Below are 10528 nucleotides of genomic sequence, written 5' to 3'. Positions count from 1 at the left end.
ATGGTGAAACTGGCTATAATCACTCGGACCACAATGTATATGTCAAGGGCATGTTAATTTTACATAAATGACGATTGAGATTCATGACAGGAAAAGAAGTCTGGTTGAACAGTTCTGAGATCTTTGTGTTATACTACCTCTGTTCCTAAATATTTGTCTTTCTAGAGATTTCAACAAGTGACTACATACGGAGAAAAATGAGTGAATCTACACTCTAAAATATGTCTATATACATCCGTATGTGGTAGTCCATTTGAAATCTCTAAAAAGACAAATATTTAGAAACGGAGGGCGTGGTGTGCGCTCATAGCTGTATAATCTAATTAAAACAGACATACCATTTTTGGTATCACATAATGTACAAAGAAAAAAGATCTAGATAGCCAACATTCTTGGTTAAGCATAGATTAACTCTAACCGATTTCCATGAAAATCTGGAAGGACATGGGTGTTTTGACTCAAGGCAGAAAGAAAAAGGCATACTTTGTTCATGTGACATCAAAAGCAATGTCTTCTTCATCAACTCATAAATGGACACACCTGGATAATTTGAGATGAATAGTATACACCTTTACACGGTACACCCTCAAAGGTAATCTACATCATGTCAGAAAAAAGGCAATCTACATTGGGAGAAACATGCAACTTACTTTCAGAAGCAGCTTGATTAGCAAGAAAAGGGAGCCGCAATATGGTTTTAAGCAATGTAATCAAGTAAAGCGCCAGTTGCACTTTGGCCACATTCCTTGAGCCAAAACTCAGGTATCATCGCTGGATGTGCAATGAAAAGATAAGCACTAAAATTTCAAGAAATAAAAGCATTAACTTAACATAGCCAACATATGATCGCGGAGAGCAAACCACATACAAAAATTAATAGAGACGTTGGCAAGGAAGTAAAATATATGAAGGAAACTACACCAGACAAAAATAGTTCACCAACACCAGGGATAAATAGCTTATTCTTTGAAAAAGCCATGTGGCATGTAAATGTTCCGCAAACCAAGACCATGCAATGGAATATTGCTTCTTCCTCAAATACCGCAGAAAAAAATGCTCCACATAATCTTGTGCATTGTGTACCTATCTTAGGCTTGTACATATTATTTTTCTCTATCAATGCATCAATACAAGGATTGGAGTATCGACAAAGAGCTAGCTATGGACAGGGGTGCGTGGAAGCTTGCTATCCATGTGCCAGAGCCATGAGTTGGTTGCGAGATCTTATGGGTTTCACCTCTAGCCTACCCCAACTTGTTTGGGACTAAAGGCTTTGTTGTTGTTGTTGTAATGCATCAATACACAAGTTTTTACGTCTTTTTTTGGGACAAATGTTTCACATAAATAAATGTGAAGCTTTAGAAGGAGTCATAGTTTCTTTAGAAAAACATAGGGGAACCGGCACCTACTTTCAACTTTAAACTCTGCATTTGGCACACTTTCCATGACTCCAAGACACCCGGCATAAGCATCATAAGGGAAGTCCCAACAAGAGTCCCGGGAAGCAAGCCTAACTCCTAAACATTGGAGGTAAACGCCATTACAAAATGAAATACTAGAAATTAACAGCACAGACATTTATTCTCTTACTTCTAACATAAAAAACTACAAAGAAAGCACTTAGGTAATCGATTGTATCTTTGTTCACTCATGAAAACACTTTGCGTTAATAGCTTAAATAGTGTCACATTAAATGAACTGCAAAACTGATTTGCTTGCCTTTGCAGAAGTAGGTGTCAAACCAGAACATAGAGGATGACGAGGAAACACAATCGAGTGTCCTATTTGAGTTGCATAGAATGGCGTATTAGAAAATTAAGAACTACAAATGATACATCACCTTTAGTGAAAAAAAGGAGAAATGGATAAGCATTCAACCTGTTTTTGCGTAGCTCTCTTCATAAAGGTCTCCCAAACTTTCTGCCCAAAAGACTTCACCCCTTCCACATGGTTTCATACCACACGATTTTAACTCCCTCCACTGCTCATGTGTGATAAGCTGCGGGTTTCATCACCAGTTTCCCTAGAAAAAAAAGAATGAAGCAAACTTGTTAGAAATTCAGCTCATAGCTTATTACAAGCTTAGAGAGGTTGTGAGTTGAAACTCACCTATATAACATAAACCAAGATTTTTGTAGATTTTCCTTTACCCATAAATGTTTTAAAAGGTAAATCAATACGATACAATCAACGCCGGTAACTATAAAATACACAACAAATGTTGTCTACCGATCTTACGAAATAATTCAAAACTATTTATCTGTATTCTGGGGAGACACTCCCACCATAAAATTGCAATACCGGTGAACTGTGAGAATTAATTCACTCGACTTGGTCAAGAGCCCTATGGTCCATCCACACGATGGTGTCCCTTCTTGAATCACCATTCCAAGAAACCAAGACAGGGGAACCATCAGCACCCACAACAACTGCAAGCACCATCCTCTGTTATTATAATAGAATGCCCGTGCGTTGCCATGGGCTTTTGAAATATTTTGCTGGAGCTATGTAAATATAAAGCATGTTAAATTTCATGTGTAGAGAATAGATATCATGGGCCCAATCGAGTAACAATTTAAATCCACTTCACTTGCAATGTTAATTGATAGCAAAAAGGAAATTTGACCTTCTAAAAAATTGTTACAAATTAAGATCTACTATTTTATGCACTTAAGAAATCTCGCACAATATCAGAAATTTTGTTTTTATCTTCACTGGCATGAAATTCGAGCAAGTATAATAAAAACATCTTCCTGAAGGACCTGAACTCATACCCATTATGCACAAGCAATATATGCAGTTAGCAAAAATACTTCACGTCAAAGGGATTAAAATGTCTAACAGAGAATACCCATCATACAAACCGGATGAAGTAATTCTTTACCATTCCACCAGAGCATAAAGAAATAATAGCCAGACAAATCTCGGTAATTTCCTAAATTAATATTATTTTGAATATAGTGATAATAGAAGTAAAATATATTCGTATGGTCACAATGCATGGAAATTTGAAGGGAGTGCCTTTGCAATTAACTAAAAAGAAATGTGTGTTTTAGTCGAGCTCGATTGTCGCTGGTCTTCCTCCAAATGTTTGTCTTTTTCTTCACCCGTCATCCGACCACCTTCACTACGCCACAATAGAGAGCATCTACATCCGAGCACCAAAAACCGCCCCTATACGCCCGGTCGAAAGGCCCAGTCACTAACCGGTCAGAAAAACCGACGCAGACTGATGACTCATAACAACCCTATAGGCATGGGTTGTCACGCACCCATCACATCTAACCAAAATCTGGGGCAGATATAGGAAGGCCGCGTCCGCCACATTAGCCTGGCCCATGCTAGCCCGCGTCGACCCCACTTTGTCCCCACTAAAATCCCCACCCGAAGCAAACCCTAAGTCCACTTCACTTTCAATCCGCACTCCATCGATTCACCTCCACTCCACGTCCATTCCCCTCCCCCTCTCTGTCCCAATGTCGACATCGACGATGCCAGAGGTGACAGATCCGGCAAAGAGGATGACTGGGATGCCTTCGTTCTCGAGGTGGAGGGGGACAAGGAGGAGTTGCCCTCCACATCGTGCTATAGCGGTCGCGGGTTGACACGGGCAACAACTCCTGCTCAGCTTCGCCCCTTGTCGCTCGCCACTGCAACGCCGATGTTGGTGTGGGCCCGTCCCATACCCGCGAACATACTGATCTGATGACCCTCGCAGCCCCTAGTTGAACCCGCCAACCCCCTGCCTTGAACTGATGTACTTGGAAATAATCGTCGTGGACAAGTCAATTCAAGTTTTCTTGAAGCGCAAATTCAAATTCATAAGATTAGATGTTTCTATCTTTAGGGCATGTAAAAGTTAAAACACGGTGAAGAATTCTCGCTTTAAACAAATATCATTGAACTTTTGCTAACATATTACCGACAACAGTATGCAAGACCTGAAAAATAAAACATATCAAGAGTTTTTCTTGATGAAAAAGCAGCAGATTGCTGATTTTCACTTATGAAGCGGTAGAAGAAAACAGTTACAGGGAGCTGGAAAGAAAGAAGAAAGAAATCCATGCAAGGCGCCAGCAGCCTCGCCTATAAACATACCAAGAGTAATGTTTCCAATCATTAAATACTTAGTAAATCCTCAAATGCCATCTTACAATCCACCAGAACATAGTAGCATCACATCCTTCTTATTTCACAGTCCTCGTATCATTCTAGATATAGGTTTATGTCATTGTGTGAGATTTTCTTAGATGGATCACACCAGTAAGCTTAGCTATTTCCAATATCACCAATCGAACATATAAAAAGTGTATCAACTTACATAGTATAACAAAATTGGGTCTTCTCAAACTTGCTATATCGACCAAAAATTACCAATTTGCCCGCTGTTAAGGAAGTAGAATAAGTGTCACTGGTCCCAGCAGTATATTGTATACTCTACGTTGTCAGTGCTAGCACGACCAACATGATCACAGTGGCAAAACCCTCTGAGCTTGTCGTTACCACCGGTCCACCGCAACAGCCCATGCTCTCAATACTTAGTTCATTGAGTTGTGTCATTAACCATTACGTAGTTCATGAAAATAGCAACAATATTATGACCTGGATATAGTAAATTAGTAGGCTAACATAATACAAAGGTAACATGAGATTACCTCAGCAATATCTTAATTATGTTTTCATCAAAGATCTACACGCTTAAATTTCTGCATTCTGATTAAGAAAAACTAAAGGCTCTTTCTTTAAGTATTGACACCTGATCACACGCCTCTCAAATTTCCAGCTAGGCATTTGCTTAGTTGTTATGATAATCCTGCTAGTACAACTATGAAAAATAGGAATCACCATGGAAGAAAGAAACACCACCAGTAATGAGGCCCTTAAGGAATCATGACATGACCTGAATCTGATCTGCTACAAGATATTTGTCCTTCCTCATATTCAGATCAAGTGGGCAAAACTCCAAACGAAACGATGTACGCATGAAAGAAACACTATTTTGGCATTTGCTAAATAATCATGGGAGTACATAGAAAACAGAAGATGATTTGGGGCTTCAGGGTCCAGTAGTATATATATTGCCTTTTGCTTACGTGTTTGATGTGACGAAGCCGATGAAGAAAAATGCAATGATTCCGAAGTACGATTTGTCAAGTTTGTAAGGGAGCTTCGCGTGCCTTACTCATAAATTGAAAACCCCCAACGATTGTAATGGGAGATGTCCTCCAAAATATTACAGGAATGGACCTTTGAGAAGCCCAGTAGAAACAAAGGTGAAAAGATGGAGATGTAGTCACTTCATTGTCAGACTCATTATTAACAAAAACAAAGGTTGGTAAAAAAAGAGTGGCTATCTATAGTCTCCAAGTCTTGGTCTGATTTACCTGAACAAAGGCTACAGAAAGAATATACCAGCATAACACCTATCTGCAGCAGCTTTCCGCGGAGTTTCTGAAAATGCATAGCAGAAGGACAAGCAGATTGTCAGATACCAAGCAACTTGTCATAATAATTTGCATGGGAGTTCAAAAAATTGTGTGGGATCTCCATTGCCTGGGTAACTAAACCAGGAGGTTAATATTCCAAACTTCTCTACCAAGCTATATCATTTTGGTAGCTTATTTGTGCTTTCTAATTACATGGTTGACCAGCTAAGAAATGATTTAGAGTTAGCTTGTACTATTTCCTCCAGAATTGCTCCGTGCAAATTGAATCAATCATCAATTAGAAGAAAAATATCAGCAAAATGTGATTATTTAGATGTCCCAAGAGGCGGTGGTTGCGTGGGCTACTCCCATAAGTTGAGCACCACCATGCCGGCGTGTACGATGAGCACGGCAGTGCCGACGTTTTGGAGAAAAAGGGTTCTCCAGCCACATGGACCCACCAACACCAATTTATTACATCAAAGAGGCTTACCAAGTCAACGACCCTGTTGTGTTCTTGGCTCTTGAACTTTTCTCTCTAGCATTTTGGCGCTTATAGCGTGTTCTTGCTTATAGTAACTAACCAACTGAATCAAAATTCGTCAGTACTTACCATTCCCACTGTCTGTAACAATCATAGCACATCTAGCAATCAATCACTAGCAACAAGCATAGCACTGTCTACAACAAGCCTAACATGCCCACTTTTAAAGGACACAACACTACAGAGCTCACAACAAACAGTTCACATTGTGTAGAACTTCATAGCTTAGGTGGCGTCCGACAAACAAACTGCACATCAACAAAAATTGGAGCTCACCTTGGTGATTGGCAGTCAGGGCATCCACCTCCGCTCGCGGTGCTCGAGATAGGCGGCCGACGAATAGGATATTAAACACGGCGACCGGGAGGAAGGGTCACGGCTGAGGTTGACGAAGCAGTGTACGGAAGCGGCATCCGGAGGTTGAAGATGCAGTCGACGATGATGTCTGTGGATGCATCAGCTTGCAGCCTCAGACTTGACCTCGACGTGCAGCGACGAGGACCGGAGGGCACTGGTCGCCTTAAGCTTTCCCCCGCCTACCGCACTGGGGACACCTCACTCTCTCGCCAACGCTGGCGCTACCAGCTCGTGTTGCAAGCTCCGCAACCGACCAACAATCATCGCGACAGTCTCCGGTCACCGCCAATGTCCGGTGGTGTGGGCCCGACGGTGGGGGGCATCACGCTGCCATCGATGGGGCAGCCGCACCCGCCGCTACACCCGAAGCCCACCTCGCCCACGGCGCGCCCGCACCACCACTACTACCTCTTCTCGGGGCATCTAGGAAAATAAATGCATCCGACAGACTAACAACTTTCAGGAAATTAGACAGATGACTGGACAGAGATAAAATTATAAATTCTTTCCATGAACAAAGACTTCGAAGCAAGCAGGAATAAACTATAGCCAGCACAGATCATGTAATGTTAATTGTGTCAAGAACTAAATTTTCCTTGGTTGTGAGCGAGATTGTCAGCAAATTAGCTTGAATTGTACCTGCATTGCCACAGTGAACCGCTCCTTCGGATTGGGGTCATAGGCCTCAATATGTTTGGTAGTCTTATTGGTGAAGTAGCCTACAGAGAGATTGTTTTGAGCGAAATGGAAGGTGTACAGTGCCTTGGAGAAGTACTCGGATTTGGGTAGGATCTCATGATAAATTCCACCTATAGAGTAAAATATCAAAAATTACTGTCGCGTTCTCTGAAATCTGAATGAAAATATGGAATATGACACGCCTTTACTCCTCACCCATTCTGTTATACACGAACTGGCTTCTCTTGGTGAATTGTTCCAACTCCCAGGTCTGCACATCCAAGTAGATCGGGCTGTAAATGAATGTCCAAAAAATTATGAGGCTGTAATTGGAGATGAATATACACCAATTAGATAGCTGTGACTGAGAGTCTGAGATAGATGATGCACTGACATATGTACCAGCCGGCCGGCACCTCCACGGAGATTTAATGAAAGACATTAGACATGATTGCACGGTATGTCAATTTTTGATATTGAATAAGATTCCTATGCATCTTGCATTAGCAGCATCAGGGAGGGACGAAGCTACATTACTCTCTCGCCGTGATTCAATACTGGTCATACATGTAGCTCTCTTCTGCTTTGACATTGACCAAAACTACTGCACCTAATTACACTGGTCATACATGTACGTTCACATAAAGAAGAGAACGAAGCATCTCACTAATTTGACTACAAGAGGAAAAATACGCCACCGCCAATCCAACTCGACATGGCACGAATTCATCATCAGAGCACGTAAATTTCATTAGCTGGTACCATGAACCAAAATGATTAAAGAAACCCTGCATAAGCATCTCTGAAACATCCAACAGAAGACATGTGCACGCATTATGTATTTCAGTACCAATATAATGCAGCACAAATCAAACTATGTGAGGAAATAGACAGGGCTCAAGTGAAAGTCATCTTACCTGAGCCAATCTCTCCTGCCTCCTCGCAATATTCCTCTCCCTGCTAGCTAGCCTTGCTCTTAGCACGCTTGGCCTCAAACTGAAGCCTCAAACTGGTCAGAGAGGGTCTTCTCTCTTTCCTTCTCAGCCTCGGACTTGTGGATACTCTCCATGAGGACCCTCTTGTTCTTGAACATGTTAACCAGCGGCAGATCAACAAAATAGGCCAGGTCATAACCAAAAACTCATCTCGAGTTTGAGCTCTTTATTGAGAATCAGACAAAGAAACATAGAAATTTAAGAGAAGAGAAAAAATTTACTGGGTGGATAGACTGCCGATCCAGCCGGAGAGGAAGCTATCAGGCACCATGGTCCCAGTTGCGGAAGGCCTCGATGGCAAATAAGAACCCCAGCCGGCAGGGCGGTGCTGAGCAATGGCAAGACGGAGACGTCGACGTGCTCCACGCGCAGCCCCGGGACAGACTACTCGAACACCTCCGCCGCTGGTCAACGACAGGTCAGCTGCGTTGGTGCGTGCATGAGCGAAGAGAAGAAGGTTCGGATCAGAGAACGTACTGGCGTAGAGGATGCCTTGCGGAGAGAGCCCCTCCTCGAGATGCTCAAGCCATACCATACTGCATCCCGCGCAGCCGCCGTTGACCACCGAACCACATCGTCCCACTTCGACCCGCTTCGGTAATTATACTCCAGTTCAAAGCAATAGTTGGTTGATTTCCAGTTAAATTATACTCCCTGCTTGGCAAACTGAAACTATGATTATCCTAAATCCTACTTCTAGAGTTGCTGCAGATCAACAGCTGCTCTGAGTACAAGAACTCTCCCCCTATCTGCAAGATCAGCAGTACAAACAGTACATTTTTTGAGTATATTTTCAAAGTACTTCAAGCAGGATAATTGAAGTTACTGAAATTTTACTAAAACTGTGCCTACGACTACATCTCGTACTCATAATCTGTACCCACTCATACAAATAAACTGAACCCTACTCCTAATCTGTACCCAAGCAGTACTCCAAATTTAAAGGGAGGAGAGAGGGGAAGCTCACCATGCAATGGAGATGCTAGCGAAGAGGAGCATCGTCGAGCAGGGTGTCCTCGAGCAGATGTTCGTCGTCGAGCATCACCTGTTCGAACCAGGTGACTGCTTATTCGAACCAGCAGACTTAACCTTTTTATTTTGCTACAATTTTTATTAACATTTATCCAGATGCTATCAAGTTACAATCTTTAATTTCCAGTCTACCATGATAGAGTGACATTACCACTCACACTCACTTTCTGTAGTCAGTGTATAACTTGACATACACCTTATATTGGAAATAGACCATATATTGATAGTGAATATGTTGTCCTGCAGTACAGAGCCCTACATAAATGGTAATCAAACATTACAAAGAGGTCAGAGTTTGCTGATTGCTCCCAGGTCAAAAAAATGTTTTAAATGTTATAGCAGCACATTAGGCTAATCATCATATATGATTCAATTGCCTCTAATTATGGGAACCTCTATTTCGAATCATCTTGCTCCGTACTATGATTGCTTGCTCTTCAAAGGGAACTCGTCTTTGAATTCCTTAAAACATGTCTCGGGCATTTATTTTTCTAGCACCTGACATAATGATGCAAAGTTTGAGATAGAAAATGCTAAGAAACCACATGAATTTTATTTTAGTTAAGATCGCTTCCGATAATAGAAATGAACTACAGATCAAAAGGAGAAGTAAGCTTACTTAACTGGAAGTAGCATGAAGATGCGATGATGAAACTATTATTATGTGCCACATTCTTCTGACGGATTCCTGCATACCACACCTGACCACAACCAAGACGATTAGGACATGCATCTCAAATACAAGTTACAGGAATCTTGCAACCGTAGGGGTTCTCCGGCTGCTCAGAATACAACAGTGATGGTGCAGACTGGTAGTGGGAAGGCGCCGCCAAAACAATCAACCTCAATGGCGGCCTGTCATCCTTGATGGTGGCAGTTCCAACTCGGTGCTCGATGGTCGTCGGCAGCGGCAGTACCCAGAGTTCTCAATGGAGGCAGTTCCTGCTCATACCCGGCGGCAGTGCCAGTAGCCCTCAAGAATCAGTATCGGCAGTAGAAAATGACGCATGTGTGGCATCAATGCCTACAGCGTTGTTTACATCATGTCACTCATCTCGTGCAGTGCACCACGACCCGCCGATGTGTCGTCCCGTGCCTCCTTCCTGCCTCGGCACTACCCTGCCGCCACGCCGACTCCCATGTGTTGCCTGGATCTGACCGACATGGGCCCCAAGTGGCAACCTGGCCTCATCCGCGCTCGGATCCGGCCGCTGACTTCCCTAATGTGCGCCCCTCCCCCCCCTACAGAAACTCATGCCGCCACTTCACCTCGAGCACTCACGGCCAACTCCAAGCCCTTCGTCGCAAGCTTCGTGTTGGATCCGAGAGAGCTGCTGCAGCGGCGGCGGCCTCGCGCGGAGGAACGCAACGCAAAGGTCCGGCATGGCGGCCGGCGGCCAGAAAAGCACGGGCGCTGGTGGCGATCAGATGCGAAGCGGTGGGGGCGTGGGCGATCGATAGGAAGGGGATCGTGGAGTCGAGCTGGAGGTGGGGCG

General features: G+C 43.1%; 1 protein-coding gene and 1 pseudogene across 17 annotated transcripts; both read right to left on the bottom strand.

Annotated features, from left to right (window-relative positions):
* Positions 1–299: 299 nt before the first annotated feature.
* Positions 300–2652, bottom strand: LOC119327474 (annotated as a pseudogene).
* A 1491-nt stretch (positions 2653–4143) lies between these two features.
* Positions 4144–10406, bottom strand: LOC119329691 (alpha-L-fucosidase 3-like). Of its 17 annotated transcripts, XR_005159673.1 has the most exons (11): positions 10073–10406; positions 9876–9974; positions 9652–9733; positions 9197–9530; positions 8968–9045; positions 8478–8749; positions 8222–8404; positions 7222–8089; positions 6967–7136; positions 6247–6750; positions 5188–5451 (listed from the first exon to the last, which is right to left on the bottom strand). XR_005159673.1 is itself a non-coding variant. In XM_037602763.1 (3 exons), the coding sequence occupies exons 1-3, from the start codon at positions 7445–7447 to the stop codon at positions 5317–5319; spliced, it is 531 nt and encodes a 176-aa protein (XP_037458660.1). In that variant the 5' UTR covers positions 7448–8212; the 3' UTR covers positions 5188–5316. The 17 variants fall into 17 exon arrangements, 1 of the variants encoding a protein (XP_037458660.1); XR_005159671.1 differs by having other exon boundaries at positions 4144–5247; positions 5385–5451; positions 9652–10406; XR_005159662.1 differs by having other exon boundaries at positions 7222–7298; positions 7400–8089; positions 9652–10406.
* Between the last annotated feature and the right edge of the window lie 122 nt (positions 10407–10528).

The sequence above is a fragment of the Triticum dicoccoides genome, chromosome 7A, assembly GCF_002162155.2.
Source record: "Triticum dicoccoides isolate Atlit2015 ecotype Zavitan chromosome 7A, WEW_v2.0, whole genome shotgun sequence".
Taxonomy (NCBI): Eukaryota; Viridiplantae; Streptophyta; class Magnoliopsida; order Poales; family Poaceae; genus Triticum; species Triticum dicoccoides.
This window is presented reverse-complemented; position numbering and strand designations above follow the sequence as displayed.

Excerpts from the sequence above, each read along its gene's own strand:
- LOC119329691 (XM_037602763.1), bottom strand. The coding sequence starts at position 7,447 with ATGTCTTTCATTAAATCTCCGTGGAGGTGCCGGCCGGCTGGTACATAT. Across the intron at positions 7,137-7,221 it reads GTTCGTGTATAACAGAATGG|GTGGAATTTATCATGAGATC; the intron begins GTGAGGAGTAAA and ends TTTACTCTATAG. Across the intron at positions 5,452-6,966 it reads GGTTCACTGTGGCAATGCAG|AAACTCCGCGGAAAGCTGCT; the intron begins GTACAATTCAAG and ends ATGCATTTTCAG.